The sequence below is a fragment of the Trachinotus anak genome, unplaced genomic scaffold, assembly GCF_046630095.1.
Source record: "Trachinotus anak isolate AG129_WGS33_773 ecotype Australia unplaced genomic scaffold, CSIRO_AGI_Tana_v1 ptg000032l, whole genome shotgun sequence".
Lineage (NCBI taxonomy): Eukaryota > Metazoa > Chordata > Actinopteri > Carangiformes > Carangidae > Trachinotus > Trachinotus anak.
In genome coordinates, this window is record NW_027273883.1 from 1,142,505 (window position 1) to 1,157,802 (window position 15,298).

Consider the following 15,298-nt stretch of genomic DNA (forward strand, 5'->3'; position numbering starts at 1 on the left):
TCGTCTCTGTAAGGACGAGTCTGTGAAGCGAAAATGCTCTTTAACAGCTTTGGGACCTTTAATTAGCTGCTTCTGTGGAAGGCACATTTAAATTAGTTGAATGCATGTGAATATGTTTACTGCTGCTCTCCTTTAAATGAATAACAATATGATTATTATAGCAGAGTGTTCACAGATATCTGAGCCTGTTTTTAAGGTCAGACCCCTGAGCACCGTCGCAGAACCCTAACTAACCCTCTGTAGGTGTGAGAAAACCTGCAACGCCTCATCAGCTGCTGTATAAACCTCGCTCTGAGCTGTGATCGTTGTCATGACAGGCTGAGGTTTTTCTAAGCGGTTGGACAGTGATTCAAAGATTAGAGAAGGTTGATGATGTTTAGACAGATGCACTAAACTTCAGCTCTTGTGGTTTTGGACGACGACCAAAACCACCAACTGTCATGGCTGTCGGAGGCAGATTCACCCAAACTGTGGTATCTGGTCACACAGAAACTTTTATCTGTTCAAGTTTTGACAAGTGAATGTTTTGTTTGAAAAAAGACATGAAAAGTTAACAGATTTGTATCTTTTCATTCTCAGTTACTCAGCCGTCACTCTGTGTATCATCCAGTTTACAGGAACTATTTCTTTGGTAGAAAGAACTAATGAAACTCCCATCAGCCTCAGCTGCATTTGTGTTAGTTTAGCTTAGTGCCATTTAGCAAATGTTAGCATGCTAACATCTAAACCAAGATTCTTTAGTTTAAATACAGCCTCACCAAGCCACTAGTGTGCGTGCACTTTTAATTCTGTCAAAATGTCACTTTACACTTCTGACAACACAATCTGAACATAAGGTCCACTTCCTAACATTTTAACGAGCTTTCAGTCACTTCTCACAGTCACAGATCGGTTCAGGTCAGTTGTCGGGTCCCTTTGTAATTTAAGTTAACCAACCCTTTTGGACATTTCCACTTCAAAGCACATTAGATATATTTAGACAGCAGCTTCAAGGACTCACACACACAACCTGAAGAATATAAAATACACTGGTATTCAGAGCTCAGTGATTCGTTACCTCCAGGACAAGAGGGTCTCTCTGTTCGTGCTCTCGTCTTTATTGGGAGAATGTGACGACCGTTTAGACCAGTTACAGCTTCTCTTAAGATGGGCCAGACGCTGGTTAATCTTTGCCTCTGCCTACTAATTGATTCCCTTTCAATTACTGAGCAAAACATCATGCTTTTAATTTGAAGATAAGTGTTTCTTGAAGCGAGTGTGTTGCCGTTCTGCAACACTGAAGGTCTCTGACCTAATCAGATCAATAACACGACCCGAGTCCCTGAAGACAGAGCTAATTTAAGAGCGTGTGCGGTGACGTCCCATTCAAGTCGAACTAGTGAACTTCAAATGAACCAGGTCACAGTGAAGTGAATATCCGTTTATTTTGCTCCTAATCTGAAAAACAGGCACATAAGCAGCAGGGAGACGATGCAGAGGACTGAAAACACACACAGCTGTGAGAGGGGAGACGTCAGCAGCACAAAGTGACACAAATATACAGAAATATACACATTTGTTCATACACTGAAAAAACATTAGAGGCAAAAGGCTGCAAACCAAGACTTTTTTCAACCACCTTCTTTTCTTAACAGTTTTACTACAATACTTCTATTTCCAGTCACTGCTCTACATGTCTTAGTTTATTCTTATCCTCAATTACCTAAATTCTCTCAAATTAATAAAACATGCCAAATAATTACTAAATCAAGTTCTCCAGTTGTTTAATTTAATACATCAATGCAGCCAAAACAGTGAATCTTAAACCAAAATCTAAATAAAACTATTAAAACCCAGGAGGGATAAAAAAAAAACAAAACCATAAAGATAAGGAAGGATAATCCAACACATTTAAAGGATAAATCAACAAAACCAAGAATGAATACTCTTAATAAGAAGTATTGTCCTTGTATACAAAGCTGTTAAAAATAATAAAAAAATAGTAAAAATACATCAGTGAGCCTCAATCCCACACACACCATCCTGCTGCATCAAATTCTCACTAGAGTAAATGTGGATTCATTCGCAGATGAAAATAGTCCCCAGAAATGCACCGTTTCCTCTTGTCTTATAAACATTTGTTAAAACCACAGTGGCCAGCTGTTGTGTTTATGACTGAATTACTGAGCTCTGTTTGAAAACACAACTTTATATTTATAAACCATTTATAAAGAATCATGTCTTTAGCAGGAACCGGAGCTCAGGCAGACAGACCACAGGCAGGGAAGACACAAACACATTGGTTCTGGTCTTTTCAAAGGGTTTGTTGACAATAAGAAAAATATGGAATATCACCAGTCTTTCCCTCTAATCTGAGGGCATAAAATAAATATCTCAAAGGCACAAAATAACTGGGGGAGTGATAAGAGGGAGTTTATTTAAATCCCCCTTGATGCCAACATTTTGTTCGTTTGGCTCTTCAAAGAAACCTGAATTATTATTCCACACTTACACATAAAACTGCTTCTAACCTGTAGTTATCACTGGTTTCACAACGCTAATTATGGCCTGAAACAGGACCTGAGCAGGTAAAACAGTGATGGGTGAAATTTTTCAAACATCAAAATTTTCCCTTCACAAGGTGTGAAACACTCAGCCCAACAATGTGTTAGATTTGGTTTGGAGTTATAGCTCATTCTTCAATAACACAATCCAACATAGATTTTTAGAAACTATTTGTTTTTGTCTCCACATTCAGGAAACTTCATTTATTTACCTCCAGAAACTTTACAGAAAGTGTCCATCAGAAGAGGCAGCATGAAGTTCCTCAGTGTCCTTTTAAATGCTGTAACTCGTATTGGTTTGTCTTTCAATATTGTTGATGGTTTTTATAAAGCTAGAGTTTGTTGGAAAACGTAGGGACCCCAGTTTGGAGCCCTGAGGGACACCACCACAGAGAGGAGAGGCTGAACAAGTGTCTCAGTGTGTGAAGGCTCGATTCTTTAACGCCACATTAAAGACAGATTACAGAAACACAGAAGGAAACTAAATTCTCAGTTTTTACATCTGTTGGACAGTTTATCTAAATCAAGACTTGGCTTCATTCCTGGGCTTAAAATGAAGCTGTGGGCAATATATAAAGAGTAATAATGGTTACTTTCAGTTTTCCACGTTTTTGACAAAATGATGATAGTTTCTTTATATAGTTCTGGAGTGTGAACATCTAATACACTGAGCAGAGTAAACCTAAACAGTGAATAAGTAAATCAACACTTCTATCTGTACAAGTGGAATCCAGTTTGTGTCACTACACTGTGACATCAATTCACCTGTTGATTTTTTCTTGGATTAATTCATCAATCTTTTAGTCTATGAAATGTCAAAAAATTAAGTTTGAAAATCTTTCACAGAGACATAATCAATGTCTTCCAGCCAAATAAAGTTTATTTGATGAAATGAAACTGAGAAAGGCAGCAAACCCTCACACCGGAGAAGCAGCAGCCAGGAAACATTTGGCATTTTCACATCAACACAAATAAATAATAATAACACATTTTAGACAAGCTGACGATTCATTTTCTAGCAACTAACTCATCGATTAATTGACCAGTTGTTGTGATTGGGTGTGGTTGCAGGTGCTAAAGCTAAACTATGCTTCCTTTTAGCTGAATAACTTTGGTCACGAGAGGCAGTTATAGGAAAAGATTGAAGTCCCTTTTGTCTTTGTTTTTAATTTTGTGTGAAAACCATTGGAACGTTTCTGTGATATGATAAACTACAGTTTAACAGTAACTCAAGAAGAGAAAAATCAAAAAGTCAGTGAACTGACAACAGGTGTATTGAATTAAATAAGAGCGTGTTTTATTTAATATAAATTTAATGTTTGATTCAGAAGAGAAACAATGTCTTTTGGTCTTTGAAAAGTTACACACTCCCTTTCAAGCAGAGAGGGCAATGAAACACTGCTTTTCATCTGAGTCATAACAGGTAACTTTAATCTCCATATTTAGCATTTATAAGCTGTGTATGTAAAAATTAATAAATGTTTATAGCACACTATAATGCTGATAGAAGGGCATTTAAGTATTTATTAATGTACTGTATTTGTTAACACTCCTCCGAATACTTTTATTTTATTATAGCTGTTTGACTATATTATCGTCAGTGACCTGTTTGTACAGCAGCCTCCACCTGGAGATGACTTCTGTTGACAGAAATACACTGAGAGCTGATGATGGTCTTAATATATGTTCATATACTGCTTATAAATGCTAAACAGGGTGAAGAAGTAAAGTGCAACTGTTATTCTTCTGAACCTGCAGCAGAAAGACTTCAATGTCAGTCATCATGGCGGCAACAACTAGATGTGAGAAGCTAAACCAGATTAACCAGGATTATACTTTCATAATTTCACATGGAATATAAACAGGGGGGGGGGGCACAGAGCCTGAACCTGAACAAGTCACAGAACAACAGGGTCAGACTGTTTCTCTCAAACAGCAGGAGGTGCAGGGACCTTTATTCAACATATCCACAGTCTAAGTGTTGAACGAAGCAGAACATCACCTCTGTGTGTTTACATCATGCTCAATGCCATTTAACAGTAATACATTCTCACCTTTAATAAACAGTAATACCAATTATTTAACAATGAGAGAGCAGTTTTAAAATGATCCCGGGTCAAAGGTCGTCCGCAGCTTTTGTGACAGAAGCTTTTCCAGCTGTTAGTGGGAAAAAAATAACACAAATAATCATTTCTAACTTCATCCATCACCGTCATCACCAAGACAGTTTCAACAATAGTGGAGTTCAGAAATGGAGTGCAGTTGTGGCATCTAGCTTATAAACAGCCCATAATAGTTTATCATTGGTCAGAATGAGTCGGGCAGAGTCTGAATTCCTCTGACAAGTTCAGTGTTTGTCCCTCAGACTCCTTTGACCAGGACCCCGGTCTGCCCGGACTCGGCCTTTTGGGAACAGTGTTTGGCGTTGTCGGTGCGAGGGCGGCGCAGGTTCAGGAAGCTGAAGCGAGCCTCCAGGCTGAAGGTCTTCCTGCTGGTGGAGGTGGAGCTGCTGCTGCTGTTGTTGTTGGTGGTGGGAGCGTTGTCCAGCTCCCCCTCTGCACCTTCAGCCCGGTCCCCTGCAGCGGAGAAGGAGGTCAGTGAATGGTTAATATTTTTTTTTACAGGCGTTAATTATTCAAGATAAATTTCTTAAGCTTCGTTGGGCTCAGATACATTTTGAACTCCTCTGTGTTCTGAAGAGACGTCAGAAAAATGATGGAGGAAGCAGAAAAAACCCCAGTGAGCACTGGTTTGGTGATTTGCAGGTTCAAAGATAAAAATACAAAAAGCTAAAACAAATCTTTAACATTTTGTGCTGCAGTTTCTTGCCGACATATAATCTCATACCAGCCAGTCTGATTTATGGCTGAAGCTCTAGAGTCTCATCCCAGATTTGTGCTGCACTTAAACAGACCTTAGAGCTTTACCCCAACAAACATTATTACCTCTAATTCAATTCTCTGTAATATCTGTGTCATGGTCATAAAGACCCAGCAGGAAACCACAGATCAGACAGGTTTGTTCAGCATGAACTCAACTACTTCTTGCACATCTTCATGTGACTTATTTATTTCTAGATTTATTTAAATCTGGGATTTTGGTTTCAAAAATGACTAAATTTTAGGTCTAATGTTGTTACATGACCCAACATTGTGTTTCTCTCTGAGCTTTAGGATGTGTGAAAGATAACACAGCTTCATTCTTTATAATCTACACTTTTGAAAGATTTCTCCACCTTGCTACATGTTGCATGTCATTGGTCGTTGAGATCGGATCATATTTAATGTTTGTAAAAACCTAATGAATCAAACATCACCTGAAACTGTTCTGACAGGCGGGAAAAGGTCAGGACTGAAACCCTGCCGCTGCCTTTAAAACTGGGCCACGGTTTGTTGTAAAGCTCATACATTTAACCATCGTTACAGCATCGAGCTGACTACATTTAAAATCAGCTTCTCAATGATTCTCAGCTGAAACAACAACATGTTTTGAAAGGTGAGTGATGGAAGAAGAACAGTGATGAGTTTTCCTCCGGAGGGTTCATCACGACATGTGAACACTAACGATACAGAAACATGTGAGTGGACAGACGGACACACGCTGAGCTGAGGTTTCATTAAGGCTGACTGAAGCGTGGCGAACTATCCTCTCTCTCCTGAGCATCTGCACGTGTTTCATCTCTGCAGGCGGAGCCCGTGTCTCACTGTCCCTGGGACTGAGGGATGGAGCAGGTGGAGCAGGTGGAGCAGGTGAGAGTCCAGCAGGTAGCAGATCACACGTCTTAAACATCATCCATCTCACCTCTGTTTCTTTTTCTCTCTCCTGTGTAACAGCACGTGCTACTTCAGACATTCACCTGTGACATCACTGCTGGTGACCACCAGGTGATGACACAGCATTTTAATTTGCAGACATTTTTATGGATATTTGACCCTCACTTCAATAATCTAAAGTCCGTTTTTATGTTTTAATGTTCGACAAGTGTTTGCTTCTTCATGGTTTTTTATGAAAACATGAGGCTGTTTGTTTTCATCACAATATCTGCAACACTGTAAAAAAAAAAAAAAAAGATAAAACAGAGCCACGGATGTAGTTTTCAGATCTAATACAATAAAGGCATTTTAACTGTGTCCTTGGCTCCGTGTGAGTGTGACTGAAATAAACCCAGAGTCTAAAATTAGTGATTTCAACTTCAAGAGATTTACAATGTCACAACTGTGAGCAGCTGATATTTCTCTTCTTCTTCTTCTCTTCGTTTTTGTGAAGATAAAAAGACGTTTGAAATTTCTGAGACAGGTAAAAAAAAAAAAAATGGTACTAAAGCCCTAAAAAGCTTTATTTCTAAGTCTTGGCCTATAAACTGAAGCTCAGACACAAAACCCAGTATCTATCCATTTAAGCTTTTTCCCATCACCCACCTCTCTCCAGGTCGCATTCAGGCGACGACGCTCCGCTGCACTCGCTGCGAGGCCCGAGCACCGGCGAGATGAGGCTGAAGTCGGACAACGACACGGTGCTGGGGAGATCCAGACTGCAGGGCCTGGAGGGAGGAGCAGGGGAGGACGAGGAGGAGGAGGGAGTCGGTGACGGCGAGGCAGAGGAGGAGGACGTGTATGAGGAAGAGGAGGAGCTGGCGAAGGGGCAGGGTGACATCAGCTCCTGAGGGCTGCTGGGAGACGAACCCAAGCTGCAGGTGGAGCGAGTCTCCGAGTCCTCTTCAGACATTATGCTGCCGCCACCGCCGCCACACACCTCATCATCAAAACACACAGACGCCACTGCAGGAGGGAGAGAAAGAGAGAGAGAGAGAGAGAGAGAGAGAGAGAGAGAGAGAGAGAGAGAGCAAAAAGGTGGAGTTAGGAGAGGAAGGAGTGTTTGGAGGAGCATGAATTTAAAGATAAATTGAAGGGCAGGAAGAGATGAAGAAAAAGGTGCAGTGAGGTAGGAGTTAAAGGGAGGAAGAAGGAGAAAGAGGAGAGAGGTGGGGGAGATGAAACAGAGGATGATGGATGGTAAAGAAAAAGGGGAAGAGGTGGAGGGATAACGGGTAGAGAGGAAGAAAAATAAAAAGTGGAGGGAGGAGAGGGATGGAAATGTACCAGAGGAGGAGGAAAGGTGGGGAACAAAGGAAAAGGGGGATGGAGAAAGTGAACAGAGAGAGAAAAGAGGGAAAGATGTGGAGAAGCAAACAGATATAAATAGAACTGAGCGAACTCTTAAGTGTCACATCACATCCAGAGGAGGCGTTTTCATTTTCCCCGACTGGAATCAGAGCACACGAACGCACCGTCAGTCAGTTACATTCAGCCACAGCTGCACATTCCTTCCTCATACACGGCTAACGTGCAACCTGTAATCACGCCATGTGCCTCTGCTGCTCTGTGGTTACCACGGTAACGCCGCCCTTTTAATGCCACAGTCAAGGCCAGACGGACAAAAAAACCATCTAAATGATTTTTTTTGTTTCTCAGGATAATTCAGATCTCTCTGTTAATTAAAAACTGTCTCACACTGAGACTGAAGGTTGTTTCTACCCTCAGTAGAAAATATTTTCTACTGAAGGCAGAAAGTATAGAAGATTGATTAGAACTAATGCAACTGGATCTAGTGATAATTTTCATTATCGATTTATCAGCCAGTTATTTTCTCAATGAATCATTTTGTCTGTATTTAATGTCAAGAATTGAAAAAAATGTGCAAAAGTACATCACAGGATATTTGAGAGGAACTGCTCCAATTCAATGAACTAAATTCAGTTAAATTAAATTTGAACTGTTTATGTCATTAACTCTGTTTTCACTGAAGTCTGTGAAACGTCAGACTTTCCAAGAATAAAAAGGGAGAATCGAGAGAAGCAGACAGGAGCTCTGAGTGTTCGTCTCACCAGAGAAACACTGACGTCAGCGTCTGTCTGCAGCACATGAGACAGGCTGCACATCTTTCTTCAACCCTGAAGGAGGCCGATCGACAACAGAGCGGCCACTGAATCTCATTACAGTTCACTGACATTTAGAGCGTCACCAGGTGAGCGGCGACGGGAGGGTTGACCTTCACTGATTGGCCTTTGATCTCATCAGGAGAATCAACCCAGTTTATGCAACAAACATCACATCACCCTGGGGAGAGAGAGAGAGGGCGAGAGAGAGACAGAGAGAGAGAGACGTGTGGCAGTGACTGCACTCACTGGATATTCCATCAGACTCCATTTTGAAGCTGGAGATCTCGTCCCCGGAGACGCTGTCGCCCTCCGCGCCCACGCCTCTCCCCCGGGGGCCCATGGCGGAGTTTCGCCGCCGCTCGTGGATCTCATCGGAGATCATCTCCAGGTTCCTGAGGGCCGCCTTGTACTCGCCTTTGGCCTGAGACAGCTTGGCCTGCCGCTCGTCCACGTTCTTCTTCAGGTTCTGGAGGAGAGAGAGCGAAGAGAGAGAGGAGGAGGATTATGATGAAGGTCCAACACATGTGCCTGCTGTTCTCTCCACTGTATCCACATCCTTTAGAAATAATTTAACAAGAAGAAAGAAAAAAATCATCAATAAATATAAATTGAAAAAAGAAAACTGTAAATAATACAAATAAAGGGAAACAGATGTGGTGTGAGTCTGTGTATGTGGGGTGAGATGAAATGGGACGAGCAGTGTTCAGCTCTGATGTGGAGACGTTGGGCCTGGATGATGCTGGAAACATGGAGCAACAGATCAGTGAGTTATCGTTCGACGTGTTTCTGTTAATGTCTTCATATGTTAAACACCCGACACCCAGATCCTCCGGGTCAATATGAAAACAGTCCCGTCTTTGTTGCTCATTAGCTGAAGCTAATTTACCATGTTACTGTCAGACTGATGCTCACAGTGAGGAGCTCTTTGTTCCTAACAATGCAAACAGCTGTAAGACTCGGGGGGGGGGCGGTGAATTAGAGCTGAGCAGCCGTCACGTACCTCCAGCTGTAGGTAGTACTTCGCCTTCATCTCAAAGTAGGGCCTGAGGAAGAGGAGGGGTGGGGGGTGGCCAGGAGAGAGGAGAGGAAGAGATTAGATCTGAGGGGAAAAATACAGAGTAACCCAGAAAAGAGCAGTACCCACATCATCACCATGGCAACCTGGGGAGGAGAGGGAGATAAAGGAGTTGTGATGTTGGATGAGAGCAGATTAACAACCAGCTGAGCAGACAGAGCTGGAACTGAGCTGACGGCAGAAATAAACTTCTCAGTTCAAACGTTACAATTAAAAACTGATTAAAACTTATTTTCCCTTATAAATGTGTCCAAATACCTGTTCGCAATGACCCAGACCCATCAGAGGAAATAAAATAAATATGACACAACTTTTGCGTTTAGGAGAATTTCTAACAAGTTTTATTTTTATGTTTTAATCAGACAAGAAAAATTTACATAATTAATCTTTTTTTTAATTTCTCAATGTTAATTATTTAAAAAAATACATCATTGATGACAAAATTGGATTTTAAAAATATGATTTATAATAAAGAAGTTTCTTTAATTTAAACTTCTTTAAAGAGATTCTGGGAGCTTGTTTGCATTTCCTCCTCCAGTCTCTTCACTGGAAACATTTCCTGAGTTAATGAACAGTCTTCATCATTAAAATTTTATTTTCCAGTGACAAACTGGTGAAAAACTAAAACTTGTTTTACATGAACTGCTACAAGTTTGTGGAAAACACAACAGAAGCTTGAATAATGAAACGAGTGTTGTACAGAAAAACTGAGGAGACTAAAAATATTGAAGGTACTTTTGATGACATCACTCGCTCTGAGGTTTCTGTCAGCGGCCGTCGTTTCCTCTCACTGCTGATACAGCAGGGGGGGCAGCGCCTCGTGACGGCAGCAGCCCCACTTCCCCTTTGACACCTGACGGTCTACAACAAACAGGCCGCTGTGGTTACGACACGGTAGCTGCTCACTGAGAGCAGCTACGTCACAGAACAGCTGGATCCGTTTCCCCTGCTTGGAAACCAGAACCCACATCGTCTGATACTGGAAACAGCCTCAGAGGTGGAAGGACAGAGTCTCAAGGGTCTGAGAGTGAGACTCGTGGGCTCATTCTCTCAAATCCCTGAAGGCCTCAGTCCGGCTGTTAAAAAGGCCGGTTGCTAACAAGAGTCTAAATGAGACGACAGAGGTTGTCGGGGACGTTAAACGTCATCAGTCCAACATGAAACCGACCTCCTCACCAGTCCACCTTTACAGCCTCGCTGTGTTTCTACAGACTGTCACTAACTCTGTCAGAGGAAAGGCTTCTGTAGAAGAGCTCAGAGCTGAATCAGACTACAGGCTGGAGGTTAGTGGTGGTGACGGTGAAGTCATGTGACCGTGGGGTCGTTGGTTTAGAGCCTAACATGAGCTTTTTACTGCTGCTGGTTGTGTTTAGGCTTCAAACATCAGAAAGTGGAGTCATTAGTGAAGATAATCCTGCTGAACCAAACCTGTCAGGGTCAGAAACTGCTGCTGATTTTCTCTAATCATCCAAAACACAACGGAGAAATCCTATTGGCTGTTAGTGGAGGGAACCAGGTGATGATGAGATCAGGGTTGGTCTACAGAAACGTTTTGTCCCTGCAGCTCTGTCAGGTTTTACAGGTAAAAACTGATCCATGTGACCCCTCCCCCCGCTGCATCATCACAGGAAGTGATGCTGTGATGCTGCAGTGACCGCAGCCTCTTACTTGGACTTGTTGATGGTGCGTTTGAGTTTTTTCTCCAGCTGCTTCATGCGGCCGATCGCGGCCGTGTACTTTGCCGCCGTCTCCTTGTGCAGCAGCTCGCTTTTCGTCTTGGTGTGCTCCGCCTCCATCACCTGTGACAGCCAATCAGAACTCAGCGTCAGCCACATTACCGAGGTTAAAGTCAGGTCGTCAGTAGATCAGTTTAGTAACAGCTCTTTAGTAAACTCCCCCCCCCCCCTCCCCTCCGCCTCACCCGCTGGGTGGCATGGTTCAGCATCTCCTGCCAGGCCGAGTCGAACTGCCGGTGGTCCTCCTCCAGGAGCCTCTGCTCGGCCAGGGAGATGGTCTCCTTCGCTGCCCGCAGGACCTCGGTGGCTCTCTGGAAGTCCTGCGTGGCCTTCTGGGCCTCCAGCTGAGCCTGAGAGAGAGAGAGACGTTATGCCAGGGTCACTCTCACAAACTGCTGCAGATCAGTTTCAGTTCACTGACCAATCCTTCCAGTGGGTCCATCAGTCCGGGCCCTCGTGGTTTAAAGACTAATGGACCAGCTGCTGCTGGGTTCAGGGCTCAAACTGTTGACTCCAGCGTCTAATCTCAGCTTCATCTGGATTCACAGACGCCAGAGAAAAGGTTTTCTACATGTTACATGTGTTTGGTGCAGAGACTCAGTGATGTTCAGACACATCGCTGCGTGAAACCAGCTTCAGCTGTGAGCTGCTTCTGATGTTTGTAACCCACATTTTCCCCGTGACTCCACAACAAACACGTCGTCTACAGAGCTGTGCAGTGACACACAACTTGTTCCTGTGTTTAAAATGATTCCTGTCTTATTTTTACTGGTTTTTTTCTCAACAAACCTGTTTTATTGGGGAGAAATAAACGTCTGAAATTCAGTTTTCAGCACATCTGAAGAATTTTGTTTGGTCTTGTACAGAAATCTTAACGCACAAGAAAATAGGCAGTTCAGCTTTTTTTTTTGCTCCAAAGCTGTTGAGTAGAGAGCTACAAGAGATTCAGGCCCTGTGAACATTTTTAAACAACAGCTAAAACCTATTTCTTTAATTCGGCTTTAAATTAATTCTCTCATATTTTATTATTGTTCTTTGTTTCTGTTTTTATTTTCAATTACACATCTTATCATCTACTGTCTTCTATTCACCTGTATTTTATTGAACTATTTTTTATTATTATTGATTTACCATTTCATATTTTCTTATTGTAAAGCACTTTCATCCACATTCCCTTTCAAGAAAGTGCTCTATAGACAAAGTTCATTATTATTATTATTTAGCCTTTTTTTTTTTCAAATATTTTAGGGCTGAAACTGTTTTCATTATTGTTTAATATGGCTGTTTTTCATGTATTTCCCACTTTTTTTCCGGCCAACAGTCTAAACCACAATGTTCAACTTAAAACACAGAATATTTGGCATTTTTGCTCGAAGAATAACAGTAACCAAAAATTGCTGTCAATTAACTCTGTCAGTCAAATAATGATCTAACTTTTTTGTCAGATTAGTATCGATTAATATAATATTTGTTGTTTGAAATGAGGCGATGCACAACCAGGAAGCAGATTAACTCATGCTTTAAGTTCTTTAACGTGTGTTGATAATTTTAAAGTCTTGAAAACATGCATCCATGTGACACACACACACACACACACACACACACACACACACACACACACACACACACACACACACACACCATGCTTTACACTCTGCAGATACCGACACATGATGAGCCTGTGGTTGTGTTCACGGTGTTGAGTGCATGTGTTGTTTGTGGCCTGTGGTTATCGTGTGTTTGCCTGTGGATAAACGGGGGCGGGGGAGGTTTGACATGGTCATGTGTAAAATCACATCAGCTCATGCAGCTGGTGGAGCTACACAGGGAGAAGAACAGAAATTTTTTTAAAGGTGAATTATTTCAATACAGCAGCCGTGATCTTTGTCTCTGCAGCTCACAGAGTTTCTCAGGTATGAACCTTAATCTGTGAATATATTATGCATATTAAAAAGCAACACGCTTTAACCACACTATGAAACTGGAGAAGAAACTAACTCTTATTAACCTGCTGATTATTTTCTCAAATTAACAAATTCATTGTTTGGTCCATAAAATGTCTGAAAATTGTGAAAAACATCAATTACAATTTTCCAGTGAAATGTGATTAATCGATTATCAGGAGACATGAAAAATGATTTCACCCTCAGTCTTGCTCTCAGTGTCCTGCAGTGACTGTCAGTGTCAGTGTGAGCTGCAGCATTCAACAGCACAACGCTGCTGCAGGTCAGTGAACACTGCACACACACTGTAAAGACTCAGACCTCATCCAGCTGCTGCAGCTACACAGCAGCTGGATGAGGTGAGACACAAGCTTAGTCGTATTTCAGGAGAGTCAGCATTTCACACAACAGCAGGTCAACACCACATCGTCGCCTCCCTGTGTCCCACATGTATCAACCCTGCAGTTCCTCTAATGACCACTAGAGTCTGGCTCCAGCAGGGAGTCAGTCCTCAGAGACTCTCATGTTCAAATGTCCAACTTTACAGCAGAAAGAAACATGTTTACAGCCTGGTGCAGAAATAAAAAAGCATGTAAAAAATACTGAGCAGTGCAGCTTTGATTTTTTTTTTTTTTTTTCTTCTTTACAGGTCTGAGCCGGTAAAAGTGTCAAATATTTGACAAGAAAGAAGAGAAACAGACAAAAGTCAGAAACATTTTTAAATCTTCAGTCTCTGTGAGGCAGGCTCTGTGTGTGTGTGTGTGTGTGTGTGTGTGTGTGTGTGTGTGTGTGTGTAAATATAACGCAAAGTGCAGGATGTTGAACACAACATTAAAGTGATGACTCATCACCAGTGCCCTGAATCTCAGCTCCTCTCCGACAGTGAGAGAAAGAAGCTCAGGTTCTGAGGGAGAAACCTCAACTCAAAAAGAAACAAACCAACTCAGACTGAAGAGAAGCAGCTGAAAACACTTCACTGAATATTAAATCAGGATGTGATTCTGCTGACCCACTTTATGTCGACTCAGTCACTGTACAAACTACGTGCTGCCTGTATCTCAGCAGGGACTGTGCATCTCAGCAGTTATCATGGAGTAAACCTGTGTATTAGTTCATTGTGAAGATTTCTGTACAAATCAAGGTTTAGTAAATAAATTAATAACTTTAAAATCGTCATATTATTCCAGTCTATTTTTATTTTGAAAGTTTGATTAGTTTGACATTAACTTTTACTATTTACAGTGAAATGATAACATTACTTCACTAAATGAAAGAATGAAGGAATGAAATGAAAGTCAGACATGGTGAAGATGCAGGTTGGGGAAGTGTCAGACTGAGCCGCTGGCTTTTCGCTAAAGAAATCAAATATCAGCTGCTCACTGCTCGTTTTACAGGTTAAAGAGCCAGATGGAGATGACAGGTTGTTAATGACATTCATGCAAAGATTCTGTGAATCCAATATGAATCCGGCTGCTCATTAATAAGCATCATCGCTCATAATACATTTATTTACATGCAGAGATGTTAAAGAAACAGTCGCCTCAGTCTTGACACAACTGATCAACTTTTACCTGTTGCTCTGTGGGAATATCCTCACAGTACCACACTCCTGTTAGAGCAGCATGTATGGATTTTAATTATTGGTTCAACAACAAATGAAACTGAACAGGATTCCTGCTAAAGTGTGTCAGTTATGAGCAGTTTCAGTCCACAGAGACAGAATCTGTCCGTCCAATCAGCTGTGGTCGGCAGACGCTCTGACATCACCGCGTGCTCGCTGTAATTTCATTATCAGCGGTCGTCAACATGCCAGCACAGCAGGATCCAAACAACCTGGGCCTTGTTGGCGTCACGTGGTCGGCTTTGGATTCCACGCTGCCTGACGCTGCCTCCCCATCTGTATCTGTGTCTGCTGCTCCAACCAACAGAGCTGAGCTCATCACCGTCAACATGAGCGTTCACTGTGGGACAATCTACAGCTTCGTCTCTGCAGCTCTGGTTTAAACCGTAACAGTGAGGTTGTTTAAGTCAGTATCTAACTGCAGGCTCAGATTCATGGTCCC

The 15,298-nt window shown here is 42.0% G+C and overlaps 1 protein-coding gene and 1 long non-coding RNA gene across 2 annotated transcripts in view; one reads left to right on the forward strand and one right to left on the reverse strand.

Moving 5' to 3' along the window:
• Window positions 1–3,401: 3,401 nt before the first annotated feature.
• The window catches only part of sh3bp5b (SH3-domain binding protein 5b (BTK-associated)), a 35,479-nt gene continuing 23,582 nt past the window's right edge, over window positions 3,402–15,298 (reverse strand). Inside the window, exons 4-9 of the mRNA XM_071468259.1 lie at window positions 11,478–11,642; window positions 11,225–11,355; window positions 9,482–9,524; window positions 8,728–8,947; window positions 6,962–7,321; window positions 3,402–5,119 (exon numbers count right to left, since the gene is read on the reverse strand). Of these exons, the coding sequence (XP_071324360.1) occupies window positions 4,905–5,119; window positions 6,962–7,321; window positions 8,728–8,947; window positions 9,482–9,524; window positions 11,225–11,355; window positions 11,478–11,642 (1,134 nt within the window). The 3' untranslated portion in view covers window positions 3,402–4,904. The remainder of the gene's footprint in view (window positions 5,120–6,961; window positions 7,322–8,727; window positions 8,948–9,481; window positions 9,525–11,224; window positions 11,356–11,477; window positions 11,643–15,298) is intronic.
• Window positions 4,997–8,438, forward strand: LOC139612576 (uncharacterized). The gene is made up of 4 exons (XR_011686595.1): window positions 4,997–5,136; window positions 6,230–6,283; window positions 6,377–6,427; window positions 6,972–8,438. It is a non-coding gene; the product is annotated as an uncharacterized lncRNA (long non-coding RNA).